This window comes from Poecilia formosa, unplaced genomic scaffold (genome assembly GCF_000485575.1).
Source record: "Poecilia formosa unplaced genomic scaffold, Poecilia_formosa-5.1.2 Scaffold298, whole genome shotgun sequence".
NCBI lineage: Eukaryota > Metazoa > Chordata > Actinopteri > Cyprinodontiformes > Poeciliidae > Poecilia > Poecilia formosa.
The window spans coordinates 314,751-337,813 of NW_006800237.1; the positions used below are offsets into that span (position 1 = coordinate 314,751).

General features: G+C 41.0%; 1 protein-coding gene across 1 annotated transcript; it reads left to right on the top strand.

Moving 5' to 3' along the window:
• The first annotated feature begins 5,566 nt into the window (after positions 1 to 5,566).
• On the top strand, positions 5,567 to 23,063 carry ppap2d (phosphatidic acid phosphatase type 2D). Its single transcript, XM_007572309.2, has 6 exons — positions 5,567 to 6,365; positions 17,666 to 17,823; positions 17,919 to 18,205; positions 18,340 to 18,397; positions 21,216 to 21,392; positions 21,565 to 23,063. Exons 1-6 carry the CDS (start codon positions 6,158 to 6,160, stop codon positions 21,667 to 21,669), a joined length of 993 nt encoding a protein of 330 aa, XP_007572371.1. The 5' UTR covers positions 5,567 to 6,157; the 3' UTR covers positions 21,670 to 23,063.

Sequence of the window (23,063 nt, forward strand, 5' to 3'; positions counted from 1 at the left end):
GAGGTCGCTTCCTGAGCTCAGAGCGTGATACGTTGAGGATGTTTTATGGTAGGCTCTGTGTATCTGCAGAACAAAAAAGTGATCCAAGTGGTACTTTCCCTTTTGTGCTAGTGAAGGCAGACACAGTAGGCCCAGATAGTGTCTGCATCTGGGGGCTGGCCCTTTCCTTCCCACTCACCACAAGTCACACCGAAATAAGGAACAAGGCTGCCAGGGAGAACAAGAAGAGGATAAAACAACTGACATTAACGTATGTGAATTATTAAACTTCCTTCTTTGTGTCAACAGTCCAACACTGTAACCTTTCCTCTCCTTCATCAAGTATTTTATCAAGTATTTTCCCCAGACATATGTCCAGGTTTAGCCAATCAAAGCAAATCTGAATGACAATAAAGGAGGCAAGATCAAATAATAATAATAATAATAATAATAATAATAATAATAATAATAATAATAATAATAATAATAAAGTTAAGAATTATTATCATTAGCAAATTTGTTTGTCATTTTTTTAACTGAAAGGACACACCAGAAACTAATAAAGTACCTGATAGAAGATTATGCAAAATTACACTACAATAAAAACACAATGTACTCTATTCTATCAGTTTCTTATATCCTATTTACATAAAATCCCCAAATCAAAAAATGGTCCAATATCTACCTTATCTCTCAATCTACACAGTATGGTGTGTGATAGCGACCTAAATGTCACGCAGAAATAAAGTGAGCAACTAACAAAATGTCACAACATTCTGTTTACTATTTGCACCTCGCAAAATTTCCCACCTGCACAAAAATTCTAGTTGAGGTCAGTGCTTGTGGTTTCACTTTCTCCGTTTGTTCTGTGCTCGTGGAAAGTTTTATGGCAGAAAAACAGGATGGGCTCTGGTTCAGGTATGTGTCATCAAACGCTATGGAGGACCAAAAGACAACATGATGATTGAGGTGAGGTACTTTTATCATTTTTAACTAGGAATCAAGAAGCTCTATAACATGGAATAGGTGACCAACTGTCTTTTGCAAAACCCCATACCTGAAACCCCGGTTAAAGATTTTTTTCTTTTTTTAAATTAGAACAAATAAATAAATAAACTTTTTGTCACGTCACGTCAGCTTCAGCTGTGCACGTCAAAGTCGTGTCGTGTCAAAAGGCCTCCCTTGTGTTTATGAAAAACAAAATGCAAATGAGGAAGAAAATAGGCCTATCTCAGCAAAGTGTGAGTAGATTGGCTTTGCTTACTTCTGCATTTTCAGATGATGTAACTCTTTCCAAACAAAAGTCAAAATCAAATGCCATTAAGCTGAATGAATCACAGTTTCACTAGAGAAAAACAGAGGAAGCACTGGTACTGCAGACGTTTTACAATAACTTGTGAACCAAAGTCAGAGTGGGTGAGGATGGACACCTGAGACGTGATAAATTCATGTTGGAAACAAGGAGTCATGTTGTATCTCGTGGGAAACAACATCAGCGCGATGCTGTCAGTTTCCGGAAAATCTACTGAACAAACACAGAAAAATGAAAATGTTGACACAGACCTACATGTGGTAGCGGCACTGATGTCATGAGATACACACTGCATGAGAAAACATCTCACCAGTAAAACTAGACTCAGTCCATATTTGATCAACTTTTATTCCTGTGACAGACAGGAATAAAAGCACGGTGTGCTACTTCCTCCGTGCTTTTCTCTAAAGTGTGATGAATTACAGCCATCTAGAGGACGACAGTCAGAAATGCACAAAGGTTTATGATAAATAGTAAGATTAATAGGCAGTAATAGACAATCTTTTTCACTGTTGGTGAATGACTTTGAAAATAAAACAATTCTTGCAGAATGGCTGATAATTCATTAGCTGGAGATTTTCTTCAGACAACATTAGTTATAAGTGGAAATGACAGAAAAAGGTTAAATATAAAAATTGACATTGTTAGCTGTTACATATACTGTTTTACTACATACATTTCTACTAGAAAACTGAATACTTCTTTTCAGTTTATTATTTCAAAACTACTTTTTTCCCAAGCTGAAATTTTTTACTGCAGTTTGTAAAGCAACTATTTCATGTTTAAAGAAAATTAAATTATGAAAAGCAATAAAATAAATGTACCCCTACTTGAAAAAGTCAAAATGTGTCATATCAGAAATTTCAATGTATTTCATTGTGATTTACCAAGACAAAGTAGCACATAACTGTGAAGTGGAAGAAAAGGATAAACAGATTTCAAAATCTTGTACCAATAAAAATCTAAAAAGCTTATGATACACTGGTTTTACATTCCCTTTACTTTGTTGCTTTTAAGTAAATAATCAATCAATTGCTTTTCGAGGGAATCCTCTGTGTAATTTCATCTTGGTATAAAGTTTGAATCAGAGGACTTGATTCAAACGAGGACTGAAGCTGGGCACCCATGACCTGAAAGTTATGTTAAAAAGAGACACACAGTTACCAAACAAAAGCTCCCAGACGTGAGGTCTTTTTCAATTAAAAAGTGAAGAATTATTTTATTTCTAATCAAAAACAAAAGACAGTGACACGTCTGTCTGCCTCAAGACACCCCAAGCGACTCGTCTCAAGGTAATTCTCGAAGTTTATACGTAGGAGCAGATGAACATGACTAACATTGCAGGGAGGGAAAGAGTCTGCATGGACTTCCTTTCTGCTCTCACTTCCACTCTTCTTGCGACTATGCTCCCCCAGACAGATGGTCTCTTTCAATTCTCTTTGGTGTCTGAACCATCTGAATCATCGTAACATGGAGGAAGTCCCCAGAAATCAAGCCAGATATAACAGTCTGAGAAGGTAGTTGGGCCATTTGAATCAAAGAGGATGACCTCTGACCCCGCGGCTTCTCTCCGTAGCATGGTTTCCTCTGTTTTTTGCGAATACTGGGTTTCAGCACTGAAACCTCCAGGAGGAAAGTGGTCTCTTCTTCTCCATTTCCGCACTGGGGATTCACTCCAGTTTCAAACGGCCCAGACAAAGCACAGACTGCAATCCAATTAAGAATCAACATTTTAAAACAGATATCGATTGACGCTCAATGTTCAATCTGTTTGCACTGGAGCTATTTTGCAAAGAAGAATGTCATTGTTTAGTTGCGACAAAAATCACAAAGGATGTAACTGCAGATAGAAGTGGTTCTACGAACTTTAAAATACAATTGTTCGTTAAATTTGAATAGGGTATGAACACTTCTGCAAATACGTCACTGATCGATCTAATTGCATGAAAAATGACATAATTTGAAAGCAGTCCAATTGAAAATCAAGCTTTATTTGTTTTTATTAGAGGAATTATGGTTTTTGTGTGCCGTTTTGTTAATTTTATTCATACTTTTTCTATGTTGCAATGATGTGTCAATGAGGAAAAGAAAAGGGAAAAAGAAAAAGTCACAGCGTGCAATTAATCATCATGTTTCACAACTTTAGGCTGTTTGCATTCCTTTCTCACAAACCGTGACAGCGTTCACATCTTCTTGACTTTTTTTTCCCCCTGCTCCTTCAGAGAGCTTTCAGCAGGTGGCAGGATAACCCAAAAAGTGAAAATAAATTTGTCATCTATAAGTAATTACAGAATCTCTACCGGCAATGGAAATGAAATCATGTATTTTCTTGTATGCAGACACAGTTAAGTTTCAGACCTCTGTGGATGAGGAAAACCATCCAAAACCAATTAGCATGTCTTGGTTAACAAAATTAAATAACAAAGGTAACCAGAGCATGTACAGAACACTGTTTTTTATTTTTTTCAATGATACTTTTTAGTTTTTGCTGAGCGGTTATTCGATAGACAGAAGGAGGTCTTGGGCTCACACAATAACCAGACAACTTCCTTCTTTTTCAGTATGCTGGTTTCCTCTCACATTCTAAAAATATGAAAGTAAGGTTTGCTGTCACCTCTAAATTGCTCAGATATATGAGCGTGAATGCTTGTCCCTGTTTCCCTGTGATGACCTGGCAACCTGTTCAAGGTGTGCTCTGCCTCTCAGCCACTGACCACCAGATGAGCTCATGGCTCTCTCAATTCTTCAAGGAACAAGGAGGTAAAGAAAGTGGAAAATCCACATATGAACTAATGTGGTCCTACGTGTAACTGGTTGTACCCCTCTTGGTAGAAACTTCAGCCATTAACCTCAGTCCAGAACATGCAACCAGGTTCTACAGAGTCTTGATACGGGTTTTCTTAGTTGATTTGTTATACTGAAGCAGAGACATTAAAAGCTTTAGGATATTGGTCTTGAGATCTCAGGTTTCAGACCCATGGAGGATATTTGGCTCACTCTTCTTTGCAGAATTGTTCTAATTCAGTTTCTTTGTAGGGTGTTAGAGAATGGCTGGCTTAATTAAGGCCATGCCACAGCATCTTATTCAGATTTAACATCAGACTTGGACTATGTCAATCTAAAACAAAAGCCTGTTTTTGGTTCCCATCAGTCACAGTTCCTGAAGCAGCAAAGCCCCAGGCCTTCACGCTGCAAAAGACATGTCTAGCTGTTTCTGCTATGTACTTCTTAAAAAAACACTTTATTTGATGGGGTGTGCATAAGACTGACATGACACTGTCATAAACATGAAATAATGCCTCTCAGGAACATGAAAGAGTCTTTATGAATGTTGCCATAAAGTGTCATTCTGTAAATAATGACACTTTTAAAGCAAAGTTGCTTTAAAAGTTGCCTTGAAAGTCCATTAAAAGTCCCAACTTTGCATTAAAGTGTCATTATTTCCAAAATAATGCAATAATGACACTTTATTAAAATATATTTTTATGCTAAATAAATGTTAAGACTGGTCGCTGTGTTGTTTTTTTGTTTTTTTTTGAGTCAGTGGTGGATTTTCCAAGTAACTGCTCCCTGGAAGCCAATTATGTCAAATGTGATTCTTTATTTTGAGCTGCAATCCTTTCAATGTTGTTCTGGGTTCTTTCATGAACTCCTGGCTGAGTTGTCAATGCACCATGGAGTAATTGTGGTAGGGTGGCTCAATACTCATTGCTCTCACTTTGCTTCCCTGGACTCTCAAAAGTCTCTGAAGTAGCTTTTTGCTCCTTCCAGACTGATGTGTGTAAATCATGTTGTTTCTGCTAAAGGGGTTTCATGATTTCACAAGTCAGGCAGTAATCGGGTCTGGGCGTGGCGGGTCAAAGCGAAGCAAAACAAAAAAAAATGCTAATCATAATTAATTCATGATTCAACAAAACGGGGGAAAAAATTCCACATAGGATCAGGTTGGTTTGTTTACTTTACCTTCAACAGATGCAATCACCATTTCAGAATAGCTTTTTGTATTTACTCTGTTACTTATTGGAGACATCTGTGAAAGGACATAGCCTTTTTTTTTTTTTTACTGTAAAACGTGGTTTATTTCCTCAACGGCAGTACAGAACAGCGTAGCTCAGCAGCCACTTGCACATTAGGAACAGCATAGTTGAACGATGTGCTGTAAACAAAGTGTCCTTTTATGAGTTTGTTAGTGGAACAGAACAGGAGCTGTAAGTGGGGCACGTCCTGACCTGGGTGGGACAGTTTAACGCCTCAGGAAATATCTGAGTGGATGGAAGCAGACAAACAGCGGGGAGGTCAGGGGCGGGGGTAACATGTGGGTTACAGTCTGATCAATACGCATCGATTTTCAGGGTCTGCAGACGGAGCCCCTTTCGATTTCAGACCCAGAGCTGCAACAGCTCACAGAAAACAGGTATGAGCAGTAATTGGGTTTTGAGCCCAACAAAATAAAAGGGGAGGAGCACTGTGAGAACTTCAAGTCGTTATGATTCAAGGGACCGAGCAGAACAACATGCTTCCACTCAGAAATGTGTTGTGAACTTAATCTAGAGAGTACTGCTCCCTTCGGGTCTCTGCTTGATTCCTCAGCTTCTTTTACCCACGTCCTGTACTTCTTATTGATGACAAACTTTGCCTCAAGGGGAGCGGTCGATCAGTTGGTGACCGAGGTCTGCTGCTGCTGTCAAACTTCAGCTGACATGGATCTGTTGCACCGACGGACGCACTGAACAGTTTGGGGAATTTTCTTCACTCGCCGACTAGTTGCGACAGGACGAACTGACTGCAATTAATTTGTCTTCAACTTTTTTTTTCTTAAAGTTATACCTACGTATATACATAAAGAAAAAAAAAACTTTACCAGACATGCAGAAGTTAAACTCAAGCGGGACGCACTGCAGCACGCTGCCCCGGGACGCAGAGCTGCAGCTGCGGTTGGCTGACAGCGGAGGCTCCGGGGAAGGGAGGGAGAACGGCGCAGGGATACATTTCCTCACCCAGCCCGAAGACCAGGGCTCGTTCTGTACCAAGCGGAAGATGCTTGTCGGCTTGGATGTTATATGTCTCTGTGTTGGTAAGCAGTTTATTCAAGTCTAACTCATAAGCCTAAAGAAGTCACTGCTTTCGTAGGCCTTCTTAAAACATATAATTGATGATCAACTTTCTTTCTTTTCAAAACTCTCACGTGCATGCTAGGAATAAAGTTGCTTTTCGGGGAGAAAGGAAAGCAGCGACATCAAATGGGAATTTGGTAAAGTTAACACAGCTGCAAAACTGTTTTCCAGAAGTTCCAGACGTGGAAAATGTTCCAAGAGGAAGAAAACTCACGTGGGGGAGAAAGAGGGAGGGCAGGAGAGAGGGAGGGAGGTACGGCCCAGGGCAGGGGTAAGGGGTGGGAAGGGGGTGGTCATCTGGCAGCAGCAGAGCTGTCCCGAGAATTCATCTGTTCCCATGGCAACCCCACAAAGTTCCCGGGACAAGAACGTGGGAATTAGGATGAAAACATGCCTCGTGCTTGTGTTCTCGTGCTGAAAATTACCCCTCCTCACCGAGCTCTTTAGCCTGTCTCACTGCAGGATTACTGAACGTTATCCCCAAGTAATTTACCATGCGCAGCTGAAAAATTTTCTAGGCTTATTATGTGATAAATTAGCTGGCAGAAGCACAAAAAGAATTCTTAATACCAGTATAATAATTGGGGAACCTCTGCCAGGGCTTAATTATGATATGGGAACAGCAGAAATGAGCTATTATGAAATGTGGATGTCAAACAATAATAGCCTTACCTAGGACGCAAATAACAACAAACGACTTTCCGTATTAATGTTCTAGCATACCTGTCTTGTCTCGAAACAGAAACCATTGCCTGCTTCATGTTCAGACAAAATAGCAGATGTAAACAGTCATAGTTGTAATACCAATCTACGTGTACAAACAGACGTGTTTATTTAGGATTTTTCTTTTGATGGGATCAAGATTCAGTGCTGTTATGTTTGGCTGGAAGAGCACAGGTGATGAGGCTTTTATAACAGTCTTAAAAGCCACATAATCAGAACTATTATTGCTGTACTTAGACTGAACTGAACTTTTCAAACATGCGTTGAAAGGATATAAAGCAAATAGGAATGTGAGAATGCTGCATCAAACTTAGAGTAAGTTTGTTCATCTGGACACAAAATATAATAACGTAATGTCAGTGTTTTTTTTAAAGTTTCATTCCTTTTTATAAATCGTGATGAAATATAAATATGTTTACATTTTTACTTTCCTTTAAGTTACTATTCCTTTTACTAAGAAATGAGATTACACGGCTGATGTTCACAAGAACACAAAGTAAAAGTTTTAAGGATGCATTTCAAGCTGGTTCAAAACTTTGCGTCTGTAGGTTCAAAGCGTATTGGCTCTGTGTTGAATCTTAACCTCGGAGTGGTTGGTAGTGAGTGCTGCTTGGTAATTCTAAAGGTTGAAAGGGTAGATTGGTTTCTGCATTTCTTTGTGACAAACACAGGGAACAGAGAACTGATGTTGTGTGAGTAAGTGATGATTCGTTTAACTAGCAAACACGGGAGAGGTAGAACCCGTCAAGGCAGACCAACGGGTCTGCTCGTTGGCAGTTGAAGTGTAAAAAATAAAGAGACAAACAAAACTGCTTTGTGAGGCTCTTAGATTCAGTGACACACAATTCTTAACCCTAAAGGTATGCAATTAGCTTTTCACTTAGCACGCTTCTTAACAGCTGGTTCCGAAAGTGGTTGGACACCCGTCATCATCACTCAGTAGAGGAAAGGTCAGCTCTGCTAAAACTCCAATTGACTTGTGGGAGAAACAGTTTGAACAACACATTTAGATTTATTCTTTCCAAAAAGCAGGTACTTTATATTTGTTGTGCCTTTTTCATCTTTTACCGTTATTACTGAAAAAGAGAAACAATTTCACCAGATGATACTCAAGTGTTTGGAAGCAAGATCAAATGTAGGAAAACATAGCTTCGTGACATAATTGGTGAATGTTGTGTTTGATTATGATTACCCCACATTTTTGTCTGTTCTCTTTTTGTTTTTCCATCACCACAGTGTCCCCATCTCTCCCCCTGAACCTTGTGGTTGTGATCACTAAGACACATTTATTATTTATGGCCAGAGTGGATGGTAATCACGGCAGGTTGTCTTCTACAGCCCCGCAAATAATGCGTTAAAACAGTCGTTTGCAATTGTGATACTAAACACGCTGTAATTAATCATATCATGTGTGGCTCTAAAAATAAATTACAATTTATAGAGTGACCTATCAGAATACATTTTTATCTGGTATTTCGGTTTTTCTTGATCAGTACTGGCCATACTTCCAAACTTTTGATCTGTATTTTATACAAGCCCGTATATCATTCAAAGGTGTATTTATTCTATTAACTCTATTCACACATTATGTAGAACAATTGCAGTCTGATGTTTTCAGGCCTTTATTTATGTTATTTATGATGATTTTCCACTTGCACCTAATGAAAACATAGCATTTAGAATTAGAATATTACATCAGACCAATGAAACAATGTTTTTAACATACAAATGTGAGATTAACTAAAATAATTTAAATATCTGCTTAAACATTGTGCTTTTCAAAGGTACTATTAATCTGAAAAACAGGCGTGTTTGGAATGAGTTTTCCCATTTCATGTTTAAAACTAGATATATTCAGGATCTTTGCTGTAGGAAAAAAATCTTTGATCTATTGAAAGCCCCGGCTCTATTGGATAAATTGCTAGTAAAATGCATTAAAGTGTGTTTTTCTTGAGTTGTTTGAGAGATTTTTGTTGCGAAGCCTAGCTAGCATCAGATCCACAGTGCGACCTCTTCTTGTGAAGTTGCAAATTCTTTGCATGCTGAAGTGAGCGCCTTTAAATCACCACACCATAACACACAATCGGTAATAAATGATATTATTAGCTCTACTGTCTGTCATCTGTTTGATTCATCCTTGTCTTTGTCCTGGTAACCAGCATGCTTGCTGACAGCAGTTGCTGAACTTTGACTCATCTGCTGGCATTTGGAAGTGAATGGCCCCACTTATTGGAAATGAATCGGACTCTTCATTTCATAGGCTGCTTTTCTCTGACGAAGAGAAAAAAAAGAAAATCCCCCTAAAACACATTCGTTAGATCTTCACAGACAGTTGACCTGGAGTATTATTCGTGCTTTGGATGGGGGAATTTCACCCTGAGGCGTCATCATAATTATGTGATCACCTGAAGAGTGATTAAGTCTTCTGAGGCTTTTAGGGCTTTTCCTCTAAAGTTTAGCTCAATGTGGCAACATAAAGTTTCTATGATGTGGTTACATTTCTAGTCTTCAGGGTTATTGACAAAATAAGCAGAGGCTTTGACACAGTCTACCTGATTCTTACTCAACACCAGGTTTGCTGAAAATTGTTATTCTTCAGTTATAAGGCAGGGCTGGTTACAGGCTGCAAAGACATGCACATAATGCTTGCTTCATAAAGATGGATTGTTCTGGATCAGCTCGGCTCTCCTTGTGTAAGCTGCAGAATGCAAATGCCTGAGTTTAGTCAAGTGTTTACTCGTGTGCTTAAGTATATGTATGCATTCCTGTTGAGACTGTGGGGTTCAGACTAAAACAGAGCTGACAAAATCTGCACCCTGTGGCTGGGGCTAAGATTTAGGGTCCAAACTTTGAGAGGTCAGCACATTTTGGGTGTTTGTCATTTCTAAAGAGCAAGCATGGACAGGTCTTCCTGTCTTTTCACAGCTTTCCACCTGCATTTGGTGTTCTTCTCCCTGTCATCACCCCAATAAAGCCTCTCACAAGGATAATTCAAGGATAATTGGGCAATAAATGAAGGTGGCATTAGGAGTCCTCCTCTAAGCTTATACTGGACCATTAGGAATGCCTCTAGGCTTGACCTTCTTCTAGAGGTTAAACACTGACCTGTGTTCTTTTCACATGTTTGATACGCACAAGAGGCAGAAGTACAGAAAAAGACATGGCTGTGGTTTGTCTTAGCTAGATTCACAAAATGAAAGGCAATTAAAAAAAAAAAAACAGTTTTGCAGCAGAATGTGTTTCCCAGCTGAAAAGTAAAAGAAAGCTGTATTCAGATTATCTTCATTGTGCAAAGCAAGATTTGGTTCCAAGACGTGAAGCAGCATGCTGCGACCATAGATGGCCAGTATCTATGATAGAAATCAGGATTCAAGCAGAGCTTGTTCATTCGACCGTATCTCCACTTACACAACATATTCTTTGTCCCTCTCTTTGCTTCAAGCAAACTTTATTTTAGCAGTTCAGGTGTCCCGAAAGTAAAATCAGTGGTCCAAGCGTGTTCTGTTTTTTACATCTCTATGTGTTTTGGGCGGCTTTATGCCAGAAGGTTTTATTCCTCGTCTTTTGACAGAGAAAGCTGCCGAGTGAGTAAGACGGCTGGAGGCCAACGCGTCACAGCACGTTTGCATGTGCCTGCTCAGGAATATTAAATAGCTTGCAATGTGTGTAATTTAGTGTGTGTGTGTGTGTGTGTGTGTGTGTGTGGGTGTGCTTGTGTGTAAAAGTGTATGAGTCATATGGCTTCTAATTCCAACGTTACTACAGCGGCCATGTGCTTGCTGTTTGTTGACAAATTTGCCGGTCCTGTTTTTCTGAACGTCTTGGGCCCTGACTCCCTGAAGTTATGGAACAAACTGGCATCACTCTGGGGCTGACAGATGGAGAGCTATTAAAAAGTGGCTCAGTCAAATCATTAGTCAGTGGAAGAAGTGACTCTGCATACTGCCTCTTATTAGTGTATCAATGCATCTTCTTTCCATTTGACAGCACGGTCAGGGTTCAGGAATCCATTAAGAGTTCCTTTCTCCAGAAAGACTACCATCCACTGCACTGCAGTTTACTGTATTGCTTCGTTCTCCTGTTAGTATGTTACCGGACTGAGAAATGTCTCAGTTGCCTAAAGGCTGAGGGGCAAGTGAAAGCCTGTATGAGCTGACATCCTTTGGGAGGGATATGGAAGGATACAAGATGAAGATCTACAATAAAGGGCAAAGGTTCAACCTTTGGTACCTGTGGGATCCTATACAAAGCTGTCTGTTTATATCTCAGCAAGGAATACTCAAAAAAACAAGTTTGGCTGCCGAAAGCTTCAAATGTAATTTTAATGAGACAGCTGCAGTCTAGATGACAGTTCCATAAATGCCTTTGGTGGTTTATTGGTATTAGCCTTAATGAGTGAACGAAGATCCGTGCAGCATTTCAAACCTCAGCGCTCGTTAGTTGGAATCGGTCTGGAGAGGGGTCTCCACCAAGTTTTCCACCTGACTTTGATTACAAGCAATAGCACTGCCTTTGAGTCTTTCAAAAGTAATGGCTCTTCTTCTTCTGTTTAAACAAACTTTCATCTCGCCATCATGAGATGTGTAATGTTTATTGTAAAGTATGTCTTTCCCTTTAAGTCACCACACCCAGGTTGGACTGTTCACACACAAGAACTGCTCTCCTCCTTTGAAAATAACCTTGACAGACCTCTTAGATAAGACACAACAACTACTTATCTTATGCCACTGGTTTGTCCTTCCCTCACAATGACTATCTCTGCTCAGGTCAGATGAACCCTGAAGAGTGTCAGGCTGCTAATAGCCAAAATGTCACTAGGTCTGTGTAAACCCATCAAGTTTCTGTCTGAGTCAACAGGCTGGTGTATCAAGAACTTCCAACCATTTCTTCTTTTGATTTGACACTTGATTTCAGGTCAACATAAGGCATGCAGTCCACTTTTGGCTTCTGTCGAAAGTTGTTCTTCCAGCAAGTTTCCATTTAAATCAGAACTGACCAACATACCCATCCACATACACCTATTTCCAAATATATAGTACTGTCACTTCTTTTCAACTTCATAATAAATGCATTTTCTGTCATCCAATCCACCAGCCTGTCTTGTTTTCACATCGCCACCATTCACCTTTCTGTGTGCACCCTTACCCTCTCACCACAAAAGCCCTCCAAAGAACACCTTGAAGGTTTCCAAAATGCATACAGTTGGAACATGTCCCTTTTGTTCCTGCTGAATAAGACAGACAGACATGCATGACACTCCACTCATACCCTTAGCACCGAAACTGGGCTCCAGGAAGTCGGGCATTGAAGTGTGAAAAGAACAGAAGCAGCTGTGGGTAGCATGTCTCCTCTGGCCAGTGGCAACAATAAAGGTGTTAAAGGGCATGGTGGATTTGTAATGCAAGTTAAATCCAGGTAGAAATAGTTGTGGTTTATTTTTCTTGTATGTCTGTTTATTGATTTAGGCCAGTGATATCATTGTTTTTAGCTAGACTGGTGCCTTGTGCTGAATCACTGTCTTTCTCTCTGGGCATTTTCTTGTCTCCCATAAGATGCATGATGATAAATGAAGCAGAGAGGGATTCTTGCTTTGGGTCCAGCTGCAGAAGACGTTGATGGTATCTTAGGGTTCAGGATATGAGTCTGTTGTGACTCCTCAGACCTCTTTGTTCTTCGGTGATAAATCTCTTTGTGGTGCCATTGGGGCAGACAAAATACATCAGAAGGGAAAATAGAGAACGTGTCAGTGCAGCAGGAGTTTAATTGTTCTCCCGCCTGTCCATCACCTGAACTGGGTCACCAAGAAAGAACAGGGCAGGACATTGTCTGCTGGCAATTGCATAGTGTCATTGGGCTTTAATTGGTGGTGAGAGTGAAACATTATTTCTCACATTGCCACAAAAGACCTAGCTCAGACTTTATAGAGATTACTTGGATGCCAGTTTTCCGGCATCACAAGCAAAAACCCTCGCTGCTGTTCATCGACATATTAGGGAAGACGTCAGGCTGCTCCTTGTATTGTTACTGGGGATTATTGTGGCCATAAAAGCCTCAGAATATGTCAATGCATCATTTTGCTACCCAGCACTTTTTTTCTGCCTCTTTTTAAAGGGTTGGCCAGAAGAAAATTAAGCAGCTTGGAAGATTTATGTAGAATACGTTGGTACGTGTAAGCTGGTCAAAGGCCAACAGGAGACGGACCACCCGTCAGGGTGGCTGCATTGCTCAGTCCCAAGCTGCAGGCCAGATAGACCTGTGTTGACAGGTCACTAATTGTGTGTCCTTCACTTTTGTCAAAGGGCAAAAGCTGATCCAAGCCTGTGCTATTGGGTGCAATAATACAGGTGGCCATTACTGCTGCTTAGATCTAGCTCCAGGCTGTGTCCCTTATCTGTGAGGTTGGATGGACTGTATAACAAATAGAAGCAGAATACACCAAGGTTATCTAGGCATGTGATTTTATAAGAGCGCCTTGAATGTACAGCATGTCCTTGTATATTTTTTTAGATTACTCCTTTGGCATTGAATATTTTGATGAGTTGTTTTCATTCTGAGTGATTCTTTTCCCTTTCTGCTCTGGTGGTGTGTTTAGTTGTCTATTAGTCTGTGGGTTTAAGCTTATTTGTATGTAATTGTGGGTTTTAAAGTGTATATGAATCTCTGTAGGCATGTGAGGGGTATTCTCTTAGCTGAGGCGGGGTCGTGTTTACAGAGCGGGTCCCAGCAGAGCCCAGATCCCTGACCCTCACATTCCAGAACCGCCACTAATCGCCTCCGTGTGCTGCTGCTCTTGGAGAAGCCCTTGTTGCATCTTTCATTACTCTGTCTATTGAATTTTTTTTTCTCACACAACCATTACTGCCCAAATCATCAATAATCTTACCCCTGACTGCCCATTTTAGCCTTGTTTTTACTTTGACACTCCATGACAGAGAATAACTATAATTTACTTACTTTTTGCTCGCAATCTTTAATTACTTCCTTATTTTCTTGTTGTTGGTTGTTGTTTTTCTCCTCTCACAGTGAGCTCATTCTGCACCGTGGTCATAGATGTGTAAATTAGAACCAGAAGAGTTTCTCAGAATGGGGCTCGTCTCCCCTCCTTCTTCTCCCTCTTTCTTTTCTGTCCCTTTTGACTATTTGAAAGAATTCTGGCTCTAAAGCCAGGCCCAGAGAGCAGCACATTTTGGTTCGGCTGTTTGAGCTGAACCACTTCTCTGCCTCCTCTCGGTTTCCTCACAGGCCCTCCTTTTCTGGCTTTCTTTTAAGCATGCCTAGGCCAGGTGCAGAGGTTGGCTCACAGCTGCCTGATAGATGATGTGACAGTCTCTGGAGGGTTTTTGTGCCTTGTTGTGAAAACAGCTTGTGTAGCTGCAAAGCAAACAAGAGTTTGTAATGCGCGGTTAGGCCTGTGCATTTGGTTTATGTTCTATTTTTATTGATTAACTAATTTTGAATGTGAATCACTGGGTGATGGAGGTAACTTTTGTGGTTGATTTGAAGCCGGAGTGACTTGCGTCATGTTACTGTTAATACTGTTTAATGTATATTAGAGGCAAGTTGCACCATACTCAGAAACAGGGCTATAGCACCAGCCATTCTCATTGCCACTCACTGGATGATAAAACATACCTCTGTCTGGCTCAGCATTTCACGGGTCCCATTAGACACTGAGCAATGAAAATGATCCCTTAAAAAGTCCATGTTCATTCTGTAACAGCACCGTGTTTGGACCCTAATGGTGGGCCTATCCATTATCTCTCTGTCAATGCAGCAACATATTGATTGCTGAAAAAGGACTGGCTCTATCGTAAAACCCGATGAGGCGTCCGAAAGGGGATGCTAATGGATTTCATGGACGAGCAAAAAGCCTGTGTCTCTGTTTGTCACAAAACTGCCTCAGTTATTCTTAACATACGTCGGTTATGTTCAAATGGTGACTATCTAAGAGGACAAATCCTGTTCCCAAATATCCTTTAAAACGTTTTTTAGCAGCATAGCAAATTGTTGTGAACTGTTGGGCGATACAAATTACTGTTGGCATCCAGTCTTAAGCTAGACTGTTGTAGATTAAACTGACTGCAACGGAGAAACGCACACTGAAATGTCTGAATTAAATATAAATTTCCAATAGCAAAAAGCAAGCAGGACACCCTTCCTCAAACAATTTCCTGTTTCAGTTTCCAATAATTAGGAGTCTGCTTTTCAATATAACATTTTCTGTTATGCTAATACCTCTTAGGATACATTGCCTGAAAAACAAGTTCATGAATGTTTTTTACATTAGGTTTTGTTACTTTGTTGCTTAACTTAACACAGCGCATAACCTGAATCCCACAATCCCTTTGGTAATACCTGGTGGCAGCATCGTGCTCTTGGGATACCCTTCTGCTGAGGGGACAGAGAATTTGATCAGAGTTGAATTGAGTTAAAACACTGGAAGAAAGCTGTGGCAGACTTGAGACTGGGCTGCAGGTTCACCGTCAGGCAGGACAACATCAAACATCCAGTCAGAGCCACAAAGGACTTTGATCAAAGCATGTTCGTGTATTAGAACGGCCCAGACGAAACCCATGAGCTGAGACCGAAATCAAATTAAGAATCTTTTGCAATACTTGAAAATTATTAGGTAGAATTATAGGTAGAATATTATTACATGCTTTTCAGATTATTAATTGTTAAAAACAATCTTGATGTCATTTATCATTTTCCTTCCAATTAACAGTTATGGATTAATTTGAGTTGATCTGTCACACAACACCAAGGTTGGTGGTTGCGGCATAAAATGTGAAGAAGTCCAAGTTGTGTGAATCTTTTTTGTGAAGCATGTCTTCTGTGCCGAACATTAGGAAGATTTTTCTGTGTGGTCTGTCAGGGTTGAAAAACCTCTGTGGTCGCTACACATTTTAAGCAGCTCTGCCTCTCAAGATTTATAGGATTTCTAAATATGGAATAAAGTACATGCATATCAATTTACTATTAAAGCCTAGTGTTTTCACCCGCTTTACATGATTTAAAATCAAAGAGGTCAAAACAAAAGCTGAACATAAATGATGAAAGGATACCTGTGGGAGGTGTATGGGTGTGTGTATGCATGTGGTGACTGAATGAGATGAGTGAGAGATTGGGGTCAGATGAGAGGTGCCTCCTATCTGTCTCCCTCTCTTTGTTGGCGTCATGGCCCCTGCTATCTGTCTGCTGTGGGTTTTCCTCTCTGCTTCCATGCTAAACTTCCTAAACATGGCTCTGTTTTGTCTTTCTGTAAGGGCAACTTGACTTTGAACAGAGTTCAACCAGTTAATCTTGACTGTAGCAGACCTTTGTAAATCACGTTATCGTGCAATATGAGAGTTTAGTCTCAGGAGTATTCCGAACTTTAAGTAGCAGAAGAAGATAATTGCCATGGCAACTGTTTATCTGTACAGTGAGAGTGCTGTTGAATTGACGTGAAAGAGCTGAATGAAGACAATACAATACCTGACAATGGCTAAACGGATTATATTTAAACCTTAGATGCGTGTTTTCAGACCGCTGTTTGTGTGTTGGAGGGTGTGTTTGCTTGTTGTTTCTCTTGCCTGGATTTAAAGTGTATATCCTGTGCACTACAAAGTCACGTAGTCTGAAAGATTCCCTGGCAGGAGCAGCGCTTTTGGCCTGGGCGCGTTCCAACCAGCGAGCAGGCCTGGGATGAGAAGGAGAGGCAGAGGTTAATGATTAGTCCCATGTTCTCACTGCATTCCACAGGGGAATGGGGGGACATGGGATAAAGAAATGGAGGATTCTGGGTAAGCCTTTACAAGGTTATTGGCTATTAGTTTAAAAGTACATTCATTAGTTTTTTAGTGTTTTGGTGGATGGAGTGGCGTACTGAAACAGCATTGCCGCTCTTATCACTGAAGCGTTGCACAACTTTTAACTTTCACCGTCTGACTGGGCTGTCTGTTTTGCAAAAGTTAGACTTTGACCTCCGTTTTGATAATCATTTACCAGGCTGAAAAGTCAGGTTAGATGATTACTCATTACTGGTTTAAAATTAGATCTCTTTGAAGAGTGAATTCATTGTTCTTTTTTGCTCTCTGAAGTTCTCCGGTTTTTGTTACTGTGCTCTGTAATGCCCTCTTCCTCCTTCCTCTTTTGGATTTTCCACTTCTTCTGAACCAGTGCCATGCTCGTTTTTCCGAGTCTTTGTCTGTCAGTCCTCTTCCTTCTTCCTGCTCCCGCTAGCTGCATCCAGGTTGATGAGGCTATGAGTGGAATGTCTTTCACCAGATTGTGTACCCAAATGCCTGATACATAATATCGCTCCTTACTTTACCTGTATCTCATGACAGAAGTCAGGAGAAAGCCAGCCTTTTATGCTGCCAACAGAACTGTGTCTGCATAAGGCTGCCCCCCCTCCCCTCTCTCCCCCTCTCTCTTTCTTTTTGTCTCTGTGATCCTTTACTCACAAACCACAACTCAGACATTCATCAAGTCATCTTTTGTTTTTGTCTGCTTCGCGATCCTCACCCTTTTTTAATTTTTCTTCTCTCATCAGCTTCCATCCCATTTTTTGCATGTGAATTGAGGGCAGTGACTCCGTATGAACGAGGCTTTTTCTGCGGAGACGACAGCATCACCTATCCATACCTGGAGACGGAGGCCATCCCCGACACCCTGCTCATCGCAGGCGGCATCGCCATCACCGGCTTAACAGTAAGGCCGCGCATATATAAGTTCCTCATGTTTTTTTTTCCACCCACTTGTCCGGCGTGACATTAACAAACCAATTTCTGCTGTTTCTGTTCCAGATTGCTCTGGGAGAATGCTACCGTGTGCGCTTTCGAGGCGTGCTCTCACGAGCTTTTGTTAGAAACCACTACGTGTCGTGCCTGTACAAGGAACTGGGAAGCTTCCTGTTTGGCTGTTGTGTGGGGCAGTCTCTCACAAACATGGCCAAGCTCAGTGTGGGGCGCCTGCGGCCGAACTTCCTCTCTGTGTGTAACATCACATACGAATCCATTAACTGCACTCGTGGCAGCTACGTCAGTCAGGTCAAATGCAATCCACGCCATGACAAGCTGGTGGTAGAGGCAAGGTGTGTGTCTATGTGTCTTCTTTATTTTCTTTGTGCTCAGTGATAAAGTGCTAACCAAGGGTGGGTCATGGTGTTGGTTAACTCAAGCAGTTAATGTGTAACATGTGACATCTTTTATTAATCTTCTCTTTCAGGAAGTCCTTTTTTTCCGGGCACGCTTCCTTTGCCATGTACACCATGCTCTATCTGGCAGTAAGTGCTTTACAGACACATTTTCCAAGAAACTAATCACAAACACGACCTTCACTTTCACTTACGAGCATATATGCTGCAATTACTAAAGGAGTTTTTTTTTCCTCCCAAGTGCTGCAGCTCCAACTTTCTCTTTAGTGAAATAAAACTTTCAAGTACTGATCCATTGAGGCTAGAGAACCAAATTTGCGAGTATTCATGAATCATCTCAACACAGATGAACAAACACCGACAGGCATGTGCTGTTTAATACATCAACTCCTGATTGTGAAGGAGGGGATGTTCGAGAGCGGCAGCTCCCAACATGCATCCTGCCTCAGATCGAAAGAGCTGGAGAGACGGAGAGAGATGGTGGGGGCTGGAGAACGAGGGAGGCTGTTTTCCACTGGGAGCATGAATAGATGAAGAGACTCCACAAACAGAGGAGGCCTTGTTGTGGTTCTCATTTAGCAGAGGGGGTGGAGGGCTGAAAGTGCCTGCTGAGAGATCGACAGGCTTCTTTCAGCAATAGACACCCTCTAAACCCCCTCCTCCGACCCCCTCGCTCCAACTCTTCATCTCTCTCCCTTTGAATGCACTGCCCAGCGCTCATGGCTGCTTTGTGAGAGAGAAGTGACAGTTAGAGGGAGACAAAAGCCTGTCATCATCCATACAGTGTCCACATTCCTTGTGTATTACCCATAATTAATCCATAATTGATCATTTCAGATGACCTAAATATTTCCATGCACAAAGTAGCCTCTCTTATGTTTCATTCGTTTGCTTTATGCCGCTGGAAAAGAAAGCTTCAGTGTGTCTATCTGGGATTTTATGTGATGTGATCTTTATGTTGGTCTATGTATGACGTGGGAAAAAAAAAAAAAAAAAATGCCTTTTTCTTTTTTATTTTTTTTTTAATTTCTTACCAGTAAAATCATTTGATAGGCCTAAATAAAACCCAGTGCTACCAACTACCTTTAGAAGTCACCCTGAAATAATAAAAAACATTTTCTTCCATCCAAACAACCCATAACTGTGGCTGAGAAATTAAAGTTGAAAATTACTTTCACATAAAGAAGTCTATTGATGTCTAAATGTGGTTGAAAAGTGGTTTGGTTCAAATGGTCTAACCAAGTCTGACTTTCAACGACTTTTTCTTTAAAAGGGGCCTAGAAAAGTAAAGTTTTCAACATTTCTTTCTGGCTAAGTAGAGACGAAGAGTGACCAGCCTGAAGGAGCTACTGAGCAGAAGAAAAATATTCTTCAGGGAATTATTGAGAGTCCTGAAGGCCAGAGCAGCTCTGTGTTATTCTGCAACACCTCTTCAACCTTAGCTTGATCCAGAAGAAGGTTCCAGAGTTGTGGAAGACGTCCTGTCTTGTTGCAGTACAGAAGAAAACTCACCCATCATTCCCACATCATGAAAGTGCCGGAGAGACTCCGGTTGGCCCACCTGAGTGAGCAGACAAGACATTTCAGGACCCCCCCCTGCAGTTTGCTTATTGCCGTGGAGTTGGAGTTGCCATCATTCATCTGCTTCAACAAACCCACTGTCACCTGGGAATAGGAGGCAACACTGTGAAAAATCACGTTCTTTAATTTCTCCAGTGCATTTAACTGAGTTCAGCCTGATGTGCTTCATCAGAAACTTCAGAGGACACAGGTGGAGGCCGTCAATGACTACCTGACAAACAGACCACAGTTTGTGAGACTGAAGGACAGTGTGTCTAACCAGGTGGTCAGAAACACAGGCGCACCACAGGGGACAGTATCCTCGTCGTTCCTTTTCACTCTCTACACTTCATGCTTCCAGCACAAGTCCAACTCTTGTCATCTTCAGAAATACTTCTGATTCTGTAGCCGTCGGGTGTGTCAGACATGGACAAGAAGTTGAGTCCAGGAAACTGCTGGACCGCTTTGTGACATAGTGTGGGAACAGTCATCTCATCTTGAACGTGAACAAAACCAAGGATATGATTGTAGGCTTCAGGAGAAACAGGGTTAGATCAAACCCTATTTCCATCATGGGAGAAGAAGTGGAGGTGCATACATTGTTTTATAAAAGATATAGAAAAAAGTATTGTTTCTGGAAGGCTGTGTATATATATATATATAAAAAGTAAAGATCTATATAAATTTTCTCGTGAATTTGACAGTTATACTGCATACATATCCATTACAAGGTGATGAAGCTGATAGCTGTAACAGGACTACTGGAAAAGAGAAACAACAGGAAATAAAAAGAATAATAAGAGGTGTTCAGATCGACAGACAGCTTTGCACATTGGCTTGCTCCTTCCTAATGTTTCAATAATGTGTAGACGACTCAGGCCTGTAGGTACATGCCTCTCGGACTGCAGCCAGCTGCTTGTGCACAAAGCTGTGGGAGTAACACCTGCTCACAGTGGGAAGTTGAGAAAAACCCAACGAAGGTCGACTTTCCTGGAGGAATGTGGGCCCTGTTGTCTGATAAGCCCAGACAGACCACAGATAACTTTATAAAGCTCTTCCTTCCTCAACATCGCACTTAAATATATTTGGAATCTGCAAATTTCTATTTTCCCTTCAGCGCCGATATGGTTGATGAACGTAGGGATGGGACACGGCATAAGAACTGTTTATGGCGTCACGCCAAGTTTCTGTTTTCCCTCTGGGTTGCAGATGGAGCGGATGCTCATCTTTCACTTAAAGCACTTTGTCTCCTTTTGCAGAACTTTAGTCATTAAACATAATCACAGTTTTATGTGTTTGGGGCATGCATTAGCACACAAGCATATATTAATAGTGTGGTGATTGTATAATAACAGTATTTATCTTCTTCTTTTTTTTTTTTTTGCAGTTCTACCTGCAGGCTAGGCTGTCGTGGCGAGGAGCTCGATTATTGCGTCCGCTGGTGCAGTTTCTCTTAGTGATGCTGGCCATCTACACAGGCCTGAGCCGCATCTCTGACTACCGCCACCACCCCACTGATGTCCTCACCGGCTTCATACAAGGGGGACTCACTGCATACTGGGTGGTATGTCCAGAGTTACTTTCCTCCTTGCAGGATGAATTTCTGTTTCCTTTCGAGGAGTTAGGTTGAACAGTAGTCTCGTTCCACCGCCTCACTCTGCTCTCTCATGTGGGGTTTGTGTATATCTCCTGACGCGCTTCTTTTTCTTTCTTTTTTTTGGTTCTCTTGCCTGCAGGCTTTTCACATCTCGTCCATGTTCAAGCCCTGCACCCGTTCAGACATGTCTCCAACAAGCGTGTGCCTAGAGAGTCCACTGTCCAGCCAGCAAACGGTTTGCTAGCAGGTGGTGTCAGGAGACAAACAAGAGGGGATGGACTGCAATAAAGCAAGAGCAACAGATGTTGAAAAGAGAAACATTAGTATATAAAGTAAGGGAATCATTTCAAGACAAGGATGTGATAAAGCACAATCTAACGCAAGCTTATACATCTTGACATACTCATTCACATGCTGACGTACTTTCATGTAACACGTTCACACACCCGTGAAATTCAACAGGCTCATACGGCGGTACGTAAAACCTGCCCAGTGAAAAGAATCAATATTTCAGATATTTTTTTATATGAATATAAGATATATACATATTCCACAAGATGATTTTATAAGCTGCTAATGTTAAACGTTTTTTGTTTTTTTTTTAATCTTTTTTTTGTTGTTTTTTTCCAAAAATGAGGAGGGTTTTAGAGTTTGCATTGGCTTTCAGAGCACACCTAATCACTCTTTGATCACGAGTGATCCATGGGAAAATACCAGCCTCCTCTTTATTTTTATGCTTCTCTGTTCAACTGGGAAAATATCGACCAGCAGCTTTGAACGTAGAGCACCGCACCACTTCAGATGTGAAGAGCGCTTTGCACAAGTCAGCAGAACTAGCAGAGATGACCAACGAGCACTTGCTTAAGTGTGGGACCATCTTTACCTCCAGTGCTACGATGGGCCACTTTCCACCTCAGGCTGCCTGGCATCACCTCGACTAAACAATTCCCAGTGTGTTTGCAATACAGTACAATACAATACAATGTTATCGTTCTCGTAGAAGTAGCCAAGTTGGTTTTGGCTCTTCTTCTGCAACACCACTTTTTTTGTACTAACCACTTTTCTCAGAAGGTGGAGGCTTGACTGAATTTTTTGTAACCTCTGACTTTTGCCCCCGGACTCCAATCTCTAAGCTGCACCTTGATTTATGCCACTGAGACAGGAGACGTTGCTCTCCTGTATATCAAAATTAATAGCACTTGACCGTAGATAACCTTCTAATTATAATCTATGTTAAATGTTTTATTACAACTGAATAATCAGTGTTTATTATTCTTAACTTCAAACTCATACTATGATTTTGTCTTAAGATTCTAATTGTGCAAACTGTATGTAAATAGCTGTCATTTTATGAACCACACAGAATTTTAAAAGTATTAGTTCCAAGTCTTGGACAGATTTTACTTGTTTGTGTAAGTGTATGTACAGGTGCAGAGTGTCGCTCTCGTGCCTTTTGTAACAACTAGACTGAGCCACAGTTATTATCACAAAGCTATACGTGTTGCGTTCCCAGTTATTGTTATTTGTTTATGTCTATATCTGTGAATGCCGCACAGGCAGAAATAACCACTGTACTCAAAAAAAAAAAAAAAAAGGAAAAAAATCCCAACCAAACCATTAAAGTGAATGTCAACAGTT